We start from the raw sequence: 17,311 nt of genomic DNA on the forward strand, positions 1-17,311 counted from the left end.
CAATAACAAATGCTGGTGAGGATGTGAAGAAAAGGGAACACTTGTGCGCTGTTGGTGGGAATATAAATTAGTATAGCCACTATGAAGAACAATATGGAGGTTCCTCAAAAAACTAAAAATAGAGCTACCATATGATCTATCAATCGTACTGCTAGGTATATAACCAAAAGAAAGGAAATCAGTATATCAAAGAGATAGATACCTGTACTCCCATGTTTGTTGCAGCACTATTCACAATAGCCAGGATTTCGAAACAACCTTTATCCATTTGTCAACATACGAATGGATAAAGAATATGTGGTACATGACTATGCACTGTGGTTCACGCCTGTAATTCCAGCACTCTGGGAGGCCGGGGCAGGTGGATCACCTGAGGTCGGGAGTTCGAGACCAGCCTGACCAACATGAAGAAACTCCATCTTTACTAAAAACGCAAAATTAGCCGGGCATGATAGCGCATGCCTGTAATCCCAGCTACTCAGGAGGCTGAGGCAGGAGAATCTCTTAAACCCCAGAGGTGGAGTTTGCAGTAAGCCAAGATTGTGCCATTGCACTTCAGCTTAGGCAACAAGAGTGAAACTCCATCTCACCAAAAAAAAAAAAAAAAAAAAAAAAAAAAAAAAAAGAATATGTGGTACATACACACAATGGAGTGGTATTCAGACATTTAAAAAAAAAAAAGAGTCCTGTCATCTGCAACAATATGGATGGAACTGGAGGACATTATGTGTTAAAAAAAAAAAATAAGCCAGGCACAGAAAGACAAACTTCCCATTGTCTCATGCATTTATGAGAGCTAAAAATCAAAACAATTGAACTCATGATGACAGAAAATAGAATGATGCAAGTTACCAGAGGCTGGAAAGAAGGTGGGGGTGGGTGGGCAAAAGTGGGCATGGTTAATGGGTACAAAAACATAATTAGATGGAATGAATAAGATCTGGTCTTTGATAGTACAACAGGGTGATTACAGTCAACAATAATCTACTGCATTTTTTTTTTTTTTTTTTTTGAGAAGGAGTCTCGCTCTGTCTCCCAGGCTGGAGTGCAGTGGCGCGATCTCGGCTCACTGCAAGCTCCGCCTCCCAGGTTCATGCCATTCTCCTGCCTCAGTCTCCCGAGTAGCTGGCACTACAGGTGCCCGCCACCATGCCCGGCTAATTTTTTGTATTTTTTTAGTAGAGACGGGGTTTCACCGTGTTAGCCAGGATGGTCTCGATCTCCTGACTTCGTGATCTGCCCGTCTCGGCCTCCCAAAGTGCTGGGATTACAGCCTTGAGCCACTGCGCCCGGCCTGCTGTGTAGTTTTAAATAACTAAAGTATAACTGGAATGTTTATAACAGAAAGAAATGATAAATGCTTGAGGTGATGGATACCCCATTTACCCTGATGTGATTTTACTTACTGTATGCTTATATCAAAATATCTTGGCCAGGCACGGTGGCTCACACCTGTAATCCCAGCACTTTGGGAGGCCAAGGCAGGCGGATCATGAAGTCAGGAATTCGAGAACAGCCTGGCCAATATGGTGAAAACCTGTCTCTACTAAAAATACAAAACTTAGCCGGGTGTGGTGGCACACGCCTGTAGTCCCAGCTACTCGGGAGGCTGAGGCAGGAAAATTGCTTGAACCCAGGAGGCAGAGGTTGCAGTGAGCCGAGATCATACCACTGCACTCTAGCTAGAGCAACAGAGTGAGATGCTGTCAAAAAAAAAACAAAGCAAAAAAAAAAAAAAAAAAACCTCATGTACTCCATAAATATATTAATATATATCTACTAGGTACCTGTAAAAAATAAAAATTAAAAAAAGGAGCTTTACAAAAAGACAAATACCCCAAAATTAAAATGGATGAAGTATATAGTTAGCAAGATTAAAAAAAAAAAAGGTTGTCAGTTTAGCCATCAGATTGGCAAAGATTGAAAAAGCCTCAATAAAACTTAGTTTTGGGCTTGGCACGGTGACTCATGTCTGTAATCCCAGCACTTTGGGAGACCAAGGCAGGCAGACTGCTTCGGCTCAAGAGTTTGAGACCAGCCCGGGCAACATGGCAAAACCCCATCTCTGTCAAAAATACAAAAATTAGCCAGGCGTGGTAGGTAGCACATGCCTGTGATCCCAGCTACTCAGGAGGCTAAGGTGGGAGGATCACTTGAGCCCAACAGGTGGAGACTGCAGTGAGCCAAGATTGTGCACTCCAGCCTGGGCAACAGAGTGAGACCCTGTCTCAAAAAAATGTACATAGTTTTGCAAATTTGGTACTATCAATGGGAACATAAATGTATATGAGCCTTCTTAGTGCATTCTGGCAATCTGTATGAACATGGAAGTTCGCTTCGATAAATTTACCCACAGAGGTAATTATAAAGGGGCAAAAAGTTGAAGGCACAAGGATATAGCAGGATTTATGAAAGAAAGCCACTGGAAGCAACTTACATGCCATCAAGAGGCTTAATTAAATAAACTAAGGTCATTAAGGATAATGTAGGTTTGTTATAGAAAGATGTTAACATTGCTAGGGAGGGAAATGTAGGTTATAAAACAGCATATATAGTATAATTCAAAATTTCACATAAATGTATATATTTATAAAGAGATTTCAGAAGGATATTTAGCAAAATGTATACAGTGATAATCTCAAGTAGAGGTAGATTGGGATAATTTCCTTTAAACATGACCACATACATGTTTATCTTCATTTTTACTTTCTACAGTGATCATCTAATGGCTTTTATCTCAGAATTATTTTTATAACTTTCTCAGCATTTTTTTGTAACTATCACTCTTAGAACTTTTTTTTTTTTTTTTTTTTTTGAGAGGGAGTCTCACTCTGTCGCTCAAGCTGGACTGCAATGGCGTGATCTCGGCTCACTGCAACCTCTGCCTCCCCGGTTCAAGCAATTCTCTGCCTCAGCCTCCTGAGTAGCTAGGATTACAGGTACCCACCACCACTCCCAGCTAATTTTTGTATTTTTAGTAGAGACAGGGTTTCATCATCTTCACCAGGCAGGTCAGAAAAATATTTTATGCACGTCATTTTATAAAGTATGTTACTTACACCACAATGTGGTGAACACATTCATTCACTGAAAAAACAAAAAAAAAAAACAAAAAAAAACTACCCTGATGCATCAAATAACTAGCATCGCTAGTAACATATTTCATACGTGTATCATTACATAATATAATACTTGCACCATAGTGTGATGAACATATTCTTTCACCGAAACAATCAGCATGATGATCATCTTTTCTGATTACTATAAACTTAATATTTTTAACTTACAAATTTTTCTGGAATTAACAAAAGATTGTTAAGAATAAGCAACCGCCGGGCACGGGGGCTCACGCCTGTAACCCCAGCACTTTAGGAGGCCGAGGTGGGCGGATCACGAGGTCAGGAGTTTGAGACCAGCCTGGCCAACATGGTGAAAACCCGTCTCTACCAAAAATACAAAAATTAGCCAGGCCTGGTAGCGCGTGCCTGTAATCCCAGCTACTCAGGAGGCTGAGACAGGAGAATCGCTTGAACCTGGGAGGTGGAGGTTGCAGGAGCCGAGATCGCGCCATTGCACTCCAGCCTGGGCAACAGAGCGAGACTCTGTCTCAAAAAAAAAAAAAAAAAAGAACATGCAACTCTGTATTAACTTATTTTTGTGGGTTATAAAGAGAGTGAGAATTGGAGAAGTACAACTGACAAAGAAACCTAATAAACAGGACATAAAAGGAAGCCACTTGCCTTCCTCAGGTTAAGCTATAATTTGATTCATTTATGAGGCACAGGAAGGACAAGTATTTTCACTCCATCTTTTTGTGCTGGGTAATATTACACAATAATATGTATTAAAAAGCCATTTATCTGAAATGAAATGTATTCTTGAAACCTATCTACAGAATGTAACAAACAAAACCTTTAACCCAAAACATTCTTCTATATAAACCTAGGAACACACCCAAGTGAATATCACCAGTAAAGTTCCCTAGATTCTGCAGAAATGACGAACTATGAACAAAGCAATACATTTTCATGCCCTCATAAATTATCAAATGAACCTCCCCAAAAATCACAGAAGCAGGGTCATATGGAGAGTCTTTTGCTAGTTTGCCCTCCACTCCCAAACAGGCTAAGTCACTTAAGATACAGATGTGGATAAAAATAATTTTGTACAATGCCATTCTTTAGCCACTAGGTTTCCCACGTTTGGGGTTTACAAAATCTATAAAACCATAGGGTTATGGAATGCAAATAAAATCTGACCCTAAATAATCTTTTTCTTTACCATTGCTGACATTCCTCAAAACCCTAGATCTTTTCTTTCAAAATAATGAAAATTAGCAGGAGGCTCATCAACAACAGACTCCCAGGGTCTCACTGTCAATAAAATCGGTGCCATGAAACAATCAGTGTGCTTCCGGGGAAGAGTCTCTAAGTGGAAACGTAATACACAAAAGGATGAGAAACGTTAAAATGTTTTCCTAATTGGGGGAAAAAATTCAACAGCTATTGAAAAAATTCAATAGCTAAAATTCAACAGCTAAATTCAACAAGTAAAAGGCTGCCTTTTATTGAACTGTCATGCTCTCTCTCCAACAGGCAGGCAGTGGAGACATTCTAAGAGCATTACCTTTAGGAGGAAAATACGACTTGCTTTCAGCTTTGTGAGGCCAGTCTACCACGAGAGGTCCAAACCTGCGAAAGCTGGCAGTGATCTCATCTACAAAACAAAGAAAGAATCTTAGCAAAAGAGAAAAAAATATTGCAATCAGAAAACCAGAATAGCACAAAACATGTCTTTTTAGTTTAAAAAAATGTTTTGAGGGTTGTTTTCTAAAGCATTTTTACAGAAGTGAAACCTACTAAGTGAAATACCATTGCTTGGGTGTACATTTGGTTATTCATTTTTAATCATGAAAAGTGTGTTTCTAACTATAATTCATTTCTTTTCACTGCCAATAAACTTGACATAAAGAATTTGGAAGAAAAATATCTCATATTAAACTAAGGTGACTTCTATGTCAAATAGAAAGATTCTAAAAATAGGAATGTTCTCTGATTTTTAGGAAGAAAGTAAGATACAGAAAATATTTAAAATTTGGTTTCACTTGTATGGAACCTCTAAGATTATTTAAGAAATTGATATGATTCTTTTGGTGAGGAGTAGGGGCAATAAGTAGGTAATTCCATTGGGTGATAAGAAAATGTTGACAGCCAATACTATCTTTAATAACTACATATTACATACCCTATATAGAAAATATATCAAAAATTATAGATCAACACATTTATATTTTCCTTCTGACATATGACTCAAAGCAGAGGTTATAACCTGGCTCCTACTCAGGTTTAGGGTACCACTCTCTCAGCCATGATCTTAAGAATTGTCTTGAAGAAAATCTAATCAATAGATGAGATTAACATGAATATAAGAACAATTTGGAGGAAAATAAGCGTTCAGCTATGTATAACTTTAATGTAGTTAGTCTAAAATAACACTACTTTTTGAGACTTTTCTCCTCTCACCATGAAAAAAGGAAATCATGATAAATTAGAAGTGTGTCATAGCCAGAAAAATGCTGGAAAAACAAGACTGTTAGAATATCAGACAGTATTTTTATATCAGACCCAAAGCCTACTGGAACTAGAGTTGTTTTTTGCTTAAGTTAACTTTGTCACAATTTTATTTCATTCATCCTTTCAACAAATATTTATTGACAACTTACTGTGTGCTAAAATAAACTGGCTTTAGGCATAAGTGAACACTCACTTTTGGACTGATAGCATCTCAAAACTATTATTAAGAAAAATTCAAATTCATTTTCATTCTTTTAAAGAGGGGGATTATGCTTTTTAAAATAGGTATTTGTTTTTATTTATTTATTTACTTATGAGACAGGGTTTCACTCTGTCACCCAGGCTGGAGTTCAGTGGTGTGGTCACAGCTCACTGTAACCTCAAACTCCTGAGCTCAAGTGACTTCCCACCTCAGTCTCCCAAGTAGCTGGGAATACAGGCATGCACCACCATACCCGGCTAATCTTATTATTTTGTAGAGACAGGGTCTTGCTATGTTGCCCAGGCTGGTTTTGAACCCCTGGGCTCAAGTAATCCTCCCACCTTGGCCTCCCAAAGGACTGGGATTACAGGCGTGAGCCACTGCACTGGCCAGTATTTATATTAAAATGTGAGATGGTCTGGTGTGATGGACATAAGCAAAAGCTCTGGAATCTAATTGAATTTGAGTTGTAACTGCACCATCAGCTATATAACCCTGAACAAATTATTTCTCTCTGATCCTCAGTTTCCTTATCTATAAAATGGAGATGCTAGGATATCCTTATAAGATAGCTATGAGGATTAAATGAGATAATGTAACATGAAGTACTTAGTACAATAATAGACTATTACTTTCTAATCTACCAAATAGTCTCACCTCCTATACACTAAGATATAAATGTCCTAAAGTTGACTTGGAGAGGAGAGGCAGGGTCAGAACACACAAAGAACAAACTCAGCCTTTGCAAAATCATTAATGAATGCATAGTACCTTCATCAATATCAGGAGGAAGGCCTCCAACAAACACCTTTCTAGAGTAGCGTTCTACTCGTTCCCCATTTTGACAGCGAGTGGGAGAACTTAAGCCAGATGACAAGGCCTGATCGCCGTGGCTGTCGTCCAGGAAGGCATCTTCAAAGGGAAAGAGAGAAGATCGACCTGAAACAAATGTGGGAGTTTCTATAATTAAAATGATTTTCTAGGACAATAAATGCTCTATTAGAAGCCCGAAGTGCAGAGAGAAGCATACAAAACAAAAGTGTCCTGAGCTGTGACTTTTCCAAGATTACCAGGACTGAAGATTACCAGATCTAGATAACTTTTTATCATCATTTTTGTGTGAGGGTATGCACAGCCTTGGGACGACCAGATTGCTAACTAAAGAAAAAGAATCGTCCAGGTGGGCATGGTGGCTCATGCCTGTATCCCAGCACTTTGGGAGGCTGAGGTGGCTGCGTCACCTGTGAGGAGTTCGAGACCAGCCTGGCTAACATGGCAAAACCCTGTCTCTACTAAAAATATAAAAATTAGCCAGACATGGTGGTGTATGCCTGTAATCCCAGCTACTCAGGAGGCTGAGGCAGGAGAATCGCTTGAACCCAAACCCGGGAGGTGGAGGTTGCAGTGAGCCAAGATCGTGCCATTGCACTATAGCCCGAGTGACAAGAGTGAAACTCAGTCTCAAAAAAAAAAAAAAAGCATCAAAATTTCAGTGGTTTCCTTGCTAAAAAATCACTACATTTTACTCATTCAGTCTCTATCATAGCTACTAGGAGTATATTCAGCAGCTTTTTTTTCTTTCTTTAGTCATTTCTTAAAATAAATGGACAAAGTAATCTCTATCCACAGATTTTTACCTGCTCTTTACAGTATCCTCGGAGGTTTAGTTCTAAAGAGTGGTCCTGATAGCCAAGGGAATACAAAACTGGTGACAGAGGCTGATAACTTCTTTTCTAATAGCAGAACTAAAGATCATCAAGTTTTCCTTGTCATTCCAAGCTACTCCAATTTGGAAATAAACATACGCAATAATAAAGGACAGGGTAAATAAATGAAAACATAACTTAAGATGTGGGAGTATAAATGTGGATGTGGTTATGAAACCCTTAACCCTACCAATTTAGGCTATATTTTATATCACTCAAAAAATATATACAAAGAAATGAAAAAAGAATTATTTTCATTAACTTTATAGCCAAATAAAGTTTGTAGAGCAAAAGTACCTACCCACTCCACATGACTATAAGAAAGATACCAGCAGTTAGAGTCGGCAGTAAATTTACCAGCAGTAAATGTAATACAATAATGTCATTTGGCATTACAAAATAAAATCTAAATTTAAAATCAAATATATTTCCTGTTTGAGTCAGTGACTTCCTAGTAAAACTTTCCACTAGGTTCCACTCTAAAAATGAATCATTAGAGCACTCTAACTTTTGGGGGGGGGGAAAGGAAAATTCCCCTCTAAAGTAAATTCATATACTCTTAAAAAAAAAAAAAAAAAAGAGCAGTGTCTTCCCCATTTAGTCTATCCTATCTTTATTTCCCTGAAACCTATGTTTTTTGTGTCACAACAGCCATTCTATCAATAGCCCTTAGAAAAATACTGAACATGTAATTCTTTTACAAAAAAGTTAAAGTTATTAATATAACTCTGGTTATTTCGTGAACAACTCAGTTAGTGTAAGAAAGACACTGTTTTAATGCTAGGAGTTAAATAAAAAGACCAAAGAATTTTTTGTTCAGTTCTCCCCAGCTTAGCTACAAAGAAACAGAACAAAATCTGTCATCTCATGCCACCTATCTTTTTTAGCCTGGCAGCAACAAACAATAGACAGTAAATTCTCATCCCTTGATGTTTGTTTTGATCACTGGGGGTGAAAGAAATACATTTGCAGCAACTATAAGCAAAAAGAGCTTCCCAAAAACATCCAGTGACATTCTCCTAGAGCTGACAGGTTTGCTTTATTCCATAGACCACACTCAGTGAATTACATGCCTACTCAGTGTCAGGCACATGCGCAAATCAGCATTTCCCACTGAGTGTTCCTAACTCCACCTCTTACTTCAACACTAGTAACATTAGATACTCAGAAAACAAGAGCTGGGGAAGGGGAAAATAAATAAGCTGGGAAAAAAATGCATATGTTATGCCTTTCCACCTCAGAAAATAAAAGGCTATGAAAAGTTCTACAGTAAAGAAACATTAACTGGCCAGGCATGGTGGCTCATGCCTGTAGTCCCAGCACTTTGGGAGGCCGAGGCAGGTGGATCACTTGATTCCAGGAGTTCAAGACCAGCCTGGGCAACATGGTGAACCCCGTCTCTACAAAAAATACAAAACTTAGCCGGGCATGGTGATGCACATCTGTAGTCCCAGCTACTGGGGAAGCTGAGGTGGGAGGATCATTTGAGTCCAGGAGGTAGAGGTTGCAGTGAGCTGAGACCGCACCACTGCACACCAGCCTGGGTGACACAGTGAGACCCCGTCTCAAAAAAAAAAAAAAACATTGCCGGGCGTGGTGGCTCACGCTTTTAATCCCAGCACTTTGGGAGGCCGAGGCGGGCAGATCATGATGTCAGGAGATCAAGACCACGGTGAAATCCCGTCTGTACTAAAAATACAAAAAATTAGCCGAGCATGGTGGTGGGAACCTGTAGTCCCAGTTACTCGGAGATGCTGAGGCAGGAGAATGGCATGAATCCAGGAGGCGGAGCTTGCAGTGAGCCAAGATCGCGCCACTGCACTCCAGCCTGGGCACAGAGCAAGACTCTGTCTCAAAAAAAACAAAAAACAAAAAACAAAAAAAACCAACATTAACTTACGCCAGCATTACCCAGATGTTAAAGTAACCCTTCACTATACAAAACTCAGTGGAAAACACTTGAGGAAATATTCACCCATATTTCAGTGACACCGAACAAATAAGATACTTCCTTGCCAAAGAAATCACAGTCTGGTGGGGGAGACAGGCGAGTACATAAATAATTATAAAACAGATACGCTAAGAGAAGACTTTACCAAGTGACACAAGAGCACAATTTACTACCCTTCTGGAGATGGGCGGGGAGAGATTTTTAGAGTATTTTCACAGGAGGGCAATTTTGAGCAGAATCTTGTCAGAATGGGAATTTCTGAAGTAAAACAACAAGAAGCCACAGAGCAAGTACTGTCAAAACAGCTCTTGATCTTTCCCTCCAAAATTGCTCCTTCTCTAGTAGTCCCTAAACTCTCAATAAAAATGCTGATTATCCACACTGGATTCAATCCAGAAACCTAGAAATCATCCTTGGCATCTCCCTTTCTCTTACACTCCATGTCAAATCCATCTCTTGAATTAGTCTGCCAATTCAAGCAGACTAAATAGTCTGTTTAGTCTACTGACTTTTACCTTGTACCCCACAATGCTTTCTCCACAAAACAGCCAAAGGTACCATTGTCAAACATTAATTTGAACACGTAAGCACACTCCTCATCCCATCCTCAAAAGCCCTCAATGATTTCCCATTACTTTCTGGATAAATTTTTAAAAAATTACTGTCAACTGTAAGGCCTCTGCACACCTCTTCTACATCACAGTTGCTGCCTCTCCCTCTTGCTCACTAACTGCCAATCACACAGACCTCTTTCGTATTTCCGATTATTCCTCCTTGCTGCAGGCCATAAGGACAATGTGTTCCCTCTACCTAAAACAAACATACCCTTTTCAACTCTCCAATTTTCTAATTAATTCCTACTAATTCTTCAGGTCTCAGCTGAAAAGTCTTCCTCAGGTCAAACTCTCCTAAGCCTTTAGATTAGGTTAGATTCCCTTTTCTATCCACACACAGCTCCCTGTACTTCTCCTTCCTAACACTTTCCCCAAGGACCATTATACCATTTGGATGCGTTTTTATTGAGTATCTCTTTCCCTAACCCTATTAAATTGAAAACTCTATTAGGATGGGACCAATTTAATCTTGTTCACCACTGTATCTTCCTGCCCTAATTAGGTCACATAAAAGGCACACCAAAAACGTTAAATGTGAGGCAGCATCCAGGGAAGGAAAACAGTATGTGCAAAAGCATGTGGCTGCAAATCTATGATGAAACACAATACACAGGTGTGAGAATGACAGAGATGTAATCATGTCCTAGAAAACTGAGACCTTTCCTATTGCTTTTTTTTTTTTTTTTTTTTTTGAGACGGAGTCTCGCTCTATCGCCCAGGCTGGAGTGCAGCGGCGCAATCTCGGCTCACTGCAAGCTCCGCCTCCCCGGTTCACGCCATTCTCCTGCCTCAGCCTCCTGTGTAGCTGGGACTACAGGCGCCCACCACCACACCCAGCTAGTTTTTTTTTTTTTGTATTTTTAGTAGAGACGGGGTTTCACCGTGTTAGCCAGGATGGTCTCGATCTCCTGACCTCGTGATCCACCCGTCTCGGCCTCCCAAAGTGCTGGGATTATAGGCGTGAGCCACCGTGCCTGGCCTCCTATTGCTTTTATTTGGTCAGGCATTAATGTTCTACATTACAAAATGGAAAAAATTATTTTCCCATTTTTCGAATTTAATATTTATTTGAATACTGTTTTTTTTTTTGTTTTGTTGTTGTTGTTGTTGTTGTTTGAGACAGAGTCTCGCTCTGTCACCCAAGCTAGAGTGCAGTGGCACAATCTTGGCTCACTGCCACCTCTGCCTCCCAGGTTCAAAGGATTCTCCTGCCTCAGCCTCCCCAGTAGCTGGGATTATAGGCATGTGCCACCACACCCGGCTTATTTTTCTATTTTTAGTAGAGACAGGGTTTCGCCAAGTTGGCCAGACTGGTCTCGAACTCCTGACCTCAAGTGATCTGCCTGTCTCTGCCTCCCAAAGTGCTGGGATTACAGGTGTGAGCCACTGTGCCCAGCTCTAATACTAGCTTTTTTTGAACTACACTAACTCCATAGAGACCATGATATTCTCACCCAATCGATCTTCTGTCCTGTCAGAATGACTTCTCTAAGATATCTATGACCATGTTAGTCCTCTAACCAAAATCCTACCATAACTTCTATTACTTCCACCAACATTTTGAACTTAGGGAGGGGGTGGATGAGGTGAGAGTCTGAAGAAATCTATGACTGTCCAGATGAGACATGAGGAAGTCTTGAATCAGAGCTGTGAAAGAGAAGAAGCAGATGTGGAAGACATTCTGGCACAAAAAGAACTTTCTGCATGGTCAACATAACCACAGCTCAGAGTATTTTGGCAAAGAAAACAAAATCAAGAGTTGTAAAAATTTGGACAGTTTTATTAAGTGGTTATGGGTAATTAAGAAATTTCCCAAGGTTTTAAAACCAAACCTCTGTCTATTAGCATTGAGAGTACTAGAAACTTTGGCAATACAATAAAGTTGCCCTTGGAAATGAAACTGCTAAGAACTAACGCATAAATGATATTTCTCTAAGTGTGGGTAATAATTAAGAATATAGGTATGAGAGCCCAGTCGCTAGATCTACTAATCTGAATCTGTGGGGGTCAGGCTTGAAAATCTGAATTCACACAAATTTCCCCAGTGATTCCTATGCTCAAGTTTAAGAATCACTGAGGTGGAGATTATTTGTCTGCTACAGGCAGCCATTGAAAGAGATATTTTGTGTGAAGTATACGCAGCCCTGGGAAATATCCAAGTTCAATCAAGTTAAGGAAAGTATATTCTCAACACTGGAAAGTAAAATCTATAACCTACTCATCCTTACTGTAACGTGACTGCCTGAAGTGTTGGCAGAACAAAAAGTCTGCAGAAAGGATTTAAAAGACAGAATTGTAGAGTAAGAGCTTGTAGTGTTTACCCAGTGCAGACCAACAGGAGATACGATAACTTTATCATACTATGTAGGCTTATTCCTCCAGGGGACAGAATGGTTCACCTGGTATTTCCAGAGCTTGAAAATAATCTATTTCCCTCTGCTCACTCTCTCTCTCATTTTTTTTTTTTAAATATAGAGATGGGGTCTCACTAGGTTGCCCAGGTTGGTCTTGAATCCTGAGCTCTAGTGATCTTCCTGCCTGGGCCTCCCAAAGTGCTGGGATCACAGGCATGAGCCACCGCTTCTGGCCCCTATGCTCTTATTATAAGCTCTTGAAGGACTATTGTTAAATTCAGGACTCTGCTATTGTGAAGGGGTGATTCTTGAGCTTGTAGACAGTCAGTTACTGAAATTTTATTTCTATATACATCCAGCTCATGAGAAAACAGTGGTATTCTGATTTGTCCAGTAATCCCTTGTGAGGGTGGTATTCATGCATTCATTTGATTGGCATAAATCCATCTCCAAAACAAATCATCCCGGAGAAGTCGGGAAAATTTTAGTTCCTGGACATGTGTTACTAGAAACTGAAAATTTAAGAGGCTGCACCTAAATAGTGCCCCAAGAGGAGTCTTGCTTCACTAACTAGCATCTCTCTGACATATTTCTTTTTTTTTAAGGAAAACATTTCCAATACCAAAATGTGTTAAGCAAGCCACATTACTTATCAAAAATTATATTTCTATGTGAGGAGAATATAAACCTGCTTTAGAACACCATGATACTGCCACATAAAATATGTATATTCAATATTTCAATAAAAGCAGGAGAAAGGTTTCTCAAATGCTGCAAGTTGGCCATTTGGCTTTCCACCAATGGTCTGGTTCTCTGATATCTATTTCAATTACTATCTACAATTAGTTTTTGGTCCAGTAATTGGACAAATCATCTCTGAATGTGGAGATGGCTTAAAACCAAACGAGCTTGTAGGAAAAGTGCCAAATAGAAGACTTGCAAAGCATTAGTTAAGCATGGAAGGCTTGTCCAAGATAATTCCTCCCCAGAAGGTTCCCTTTCCTTCAGCAAATGATGGAAAAACAAAAGTCTATTGGCCAAACTATGCTGTCAAAGCTGCTGGGACCTCACCTCTGAGCTCCCACCAAGGCCTCTGCCATCACTCCAGCAGCTCCAGGGTACCTCTGGCCCAGCACTTCTATTCCAAGCCTGACTCTTTTCATTTTAGTCTTGCAAGTAGCTCAGAAATCAGTCACTTTGCGGGTTTAAGAAAAAGGAATTATGAGGCATAACTCCCTCATAAAATACATATATATTCCCTAGAAGTCAAGATAGTTTCCAGCCTAGTGTCCAGTATGTGATTTTGAACAAAAAACATTTCACTTATGGTCTCATTTGCATAATGAGAGAGTTTAACTAGATGACAGGCTTTCAGATCCCTGGGGACAGGAGAATCCCTTTTATTACACAGAAATCTTACATAAATATAGATTTACTTCATATTAATATCTGGTATTTCTTAGGCATCACAAACTTAATGTGTTTACAAGTGAACTTTTGACATCTACCTTAAACTTATTCTCTCCCAGTCCCATTTCAATATGTGGCATTACAATTAACCCAATCACTCAAGCCAGAATCTCAAAATCATTTCTGAGTTTTCCTTCTTATTTACTCTCCAAGGTTAATTCAGCAACCTGACACCATCTGTTAAATGCCACTGTTGATCCCATTCTCCAAGATATATCTTTAATTTGTTCACTTCTCTCCAACTCCACGGCCATCACCCTATCCTAACTATCCTCATCTCATGCTTAATATCACCTCCTAACCAGGCAACCCACTTCTCTTTCCACTCCACTCCAAACAGCAACCCGATGTGCTCTTTTAAAAAACATAAATCCAATCATTTGACCTTGCTTTAAAGCTTCAAAGATTTCCTCTTGTACTTGGACCAAGTTCAAAATCCTTACCAGGAGCTAATGTCCAGCAAGATTAGATTCTCTTTCCTTCCTCCAAACTCATCTTAAGACATACTCCTCCATCACCTACCAAGTATCAGCCATTCTAGGCTTCCTCAAAGTAAGCCCTTTCTTGCCTCAAGCCTTTTTTTTTTTAAAGAAACATGACTTTTTCAAAATATAATTCTCATATTATACAATTGATCCATTTAATCCAAATTGATCCATTTAATCCATTAGCAGTCCCTCTTCGTTTTCCCCCAATCTCTCAGCCCTAGGCGACCACTAATCTCCGTTTTGTCTCAATACATCTGTCTATTCTGGACACTTCATATAAACGGTATCATACAAATATGTGACTTTTGAGATTGGCTTCTTTCACTTAGTGTAATGTTTTCGAGGTTTATGTTGTAGCATGTATCTGTACTTTGCCTCAAGCCTTTTACAAATGCAGTTCCTTCCACCTTCCCCTTTTAAACTAGCTATCTGTCTCATAATACCTGAAATTCCCTTTAAAATATTCCTGGGGAGAAAGGGAAGAGAATACATGAAACAAAACTGGCAAAAATGCTGATAATAATTGAAGCTGATGATGGATATATTGGTGGTCATTAAGTATTCTATATTTGTATATATTTGAAAATTTCCTTAATAATAAAAAAAAAAAGTTTTAGATAGCTGTCCCTCCATCCTTTCAGTTTGTTTAAATATCACCTCTTCAGAGGTGACCTCCCTACCTTGGAGGGACTCCCCTATTCTTTTCTGCCTAGTATTTATCACGACTGTTAAGAATAAAAATATTAGTTTCACTTATTTATTGTCTCTCTCCCTACTAGAGTGACCATTAAGCAATGTCAGAGACCACATCTGGAGTCTAGTACAATATAGGTATGAAAACACTTAATGAGCAAAATTTGGGTGTAAGGCCCAGAAAATCCCTCCTTCAGTCTTTCTTTTGGTCCCTCCCAGATTAACTTCCCATAAAAGTGAAAAACTAGTCATCTTCCCCTCACTATTGTCTGTGCTCAAATTTTCCTATTACTATGAGCAGTAACATTTTCAGATATTATAACCATGAACATTCAGAAAATTCTCTGATTCATGTCCATGTTTTATTCTAGAATCATCCATACCCTTAAACAAGCAAGCTCATACAACTGGATTTGAATTAGCAGGATGGTATGCTTCTAGCATGGTCTCACTGGAATAGCTGATCTCTCTTCCCTTAAGCAGGCTTTTGACAGAAATACTCAACTTCAACTCAGCACACAAGTTTGTCTGATTGGATTTTAGAACTTTTGTTATCAATTAAGTAACCAATTAATATCAATATATTTTTATGAACTAAATATATGCAGGAGTACATTTATAGCAGTAACTCTAATCATTCTTTGTATTTTTCCATTTGCATTGTTAAAAGGACCTTTTATATTCTCCTTACTGATCTATAACTAGGAAATTCTGTTAAACATCAAAAATACTGGCATGAGCCAGGTATGGTGGCTCACGCCTATAATCCCAGCACTTTGGGAGGCTGGGGTGGGCAGATCCCCTGGGGTCAGGAGTTTGAGACCAGCCTGGCCAACAAGGAGAAATCCCATCTCTACTAAAAATACAAAAACTAGCCGGGCATGGTGGTGCGTGCCTGTAATCCCAGCTACTCCGGGGGGCTGAGGCAGAAGAATTGCTTGAACTTGGGAAAGCGGAGGTTGCAGTGAGCCGAGATCGCGCCACTGTACTCAAGCCTGGGCAATGAAGCAAGACTCCATCTCAAAAAGCAAAAAACAAAAACAAAAATACTGGCATAGCCAACATGTCTACTTATGGACAAGAGTGTCACGGAGACCATAAAAACTCATACTCATGTAAATGAAAAGCACAATATAAATATGTAGGCAAAAATCTTAAATGACACTACCTGGTAGACTAGTTGTATTTTCTCATTTGCATTGTTAAAAGGACCTTTCATATTCTCCTTACTGTTCTATAACTAGGAAATTCTGTTAAACATCAAAAATACTGGCATAGCCAACATGTCCACTTATGGACAAGAGTTTCATGGAGACCATAAAAATTCATTCTCATGTGAAATGAAAAGCACAGCATATATTAAATGTGTAGGCAAAAGTCTTTTTTTTTTTTTTTTTTGAGACAGAGTCTCGCGCTGTGCCACCCAGGCTGGAGTGCAGTGGCGCGATCTCGGCTCACTGCAAGCTCCGCCTCCCGGGTTCACGCCATTCTCCTGCCTCAGCCTCCGAGTAGCTGGGACTACAGGCGCCCGCCACCACGCCCGGCTAGTTTTTTTTTGTATTTTTAGTAGAGACGGGGTTTCACCATGTTAGCCAGGATGGTCTCGATCTCCTGACCTCGTGATCCACCCGCCTCGGCCTCCCAAAGTGCTGGGATTACAGGCTTGAGCCACCGCGCCCGGCCAGGCAAAAGTCTTAAGTGACACTACCTGGTAGACTAGTTTCTAACAGCGGTTGTAGTTATATAGGAAGACACATATTAAAGCTTATCAAAGGCAGAATACTACCAAAGAAAAATGGTAAGATTCTTTGGTGTGATTCTTATTCCACAAATGAAATCAAGGTTTGTCTACTGGAACAAAATAAAAATAGATATAAATTGGGTATTTTTAAACTATACATAACTGATATTTATTTTCAAATCTTATTCTTTCACATATAATTCTTCTCATTTCTCATTATTACTGCTTCAACTACATTACTAGAAGCACTTGGTTTGCTAAGAGTCCACCTTCAATGCCCCCATCCAAGCCTTGAGCTGATGTTCAAGTTATCTCTTGCTTTCATTACTTTATCATAAAACTCTCTTTCTAAAGCCTGACAATATCTGTGTCCAGGAGTTTCACCTTCTGTTTCAAAAACATTCATTAAGGCAGCATAGATCGTCTTACCACCAGCTTCTCCTCTCCAGCTGGCCCCACAGCATACACTCAGAGATATGCACTCTAAGCATCTGGTCATGGCAATCTCATCTTTAAGCT

General features: G+C 39.5%; 1 protein-coding gene across 3 annotated transcripts in view; it reads right to left on the reverse strand.

Moving 5' to 3' along the window:
• The window catches only part of CPEB3 (cytoplasmic polyadenylation element binding protein 3), a 249,136-nt gene that overhangs the window by 95,933 nt on the left and 135,892 nt on the right, over window positions 1–17,311 (reverse strand). For all 3 annotated transcript variants that reach the window (XM_025398016.1, XM_025398015.1, XM_025398017.1), the window contains 2 exons: window positions 6,547–6,714; window positions 4,627–4,716 (listed from right to left, as the gene is read on the reverse strand). In XM_025398016.1, the coding sequence (XP_025253801.1) occupies window positions 4,627–4,716; window positions 6,547–6,714 (258 nt within the window). The remainder of the gene's footprint in view (window positions 1–4,626; window positions 4,717–6,546; window positions 6,715–17,311) is intronic.

This window comes from Theropithecus gelada, chromosome 9, assembly GCF_003255815.1.
Source record: "Theropithecus gelada isolate Dixy chromosome 9, Tgel_1.0, whole genome shotgun sequence".
Classification (NCBI taxonomy): Eukaryota; Metazoa; Chordata; class Mammalia; order Primates; family Cercopithecidae; genus Theropithecus; species Theropithecus gelada.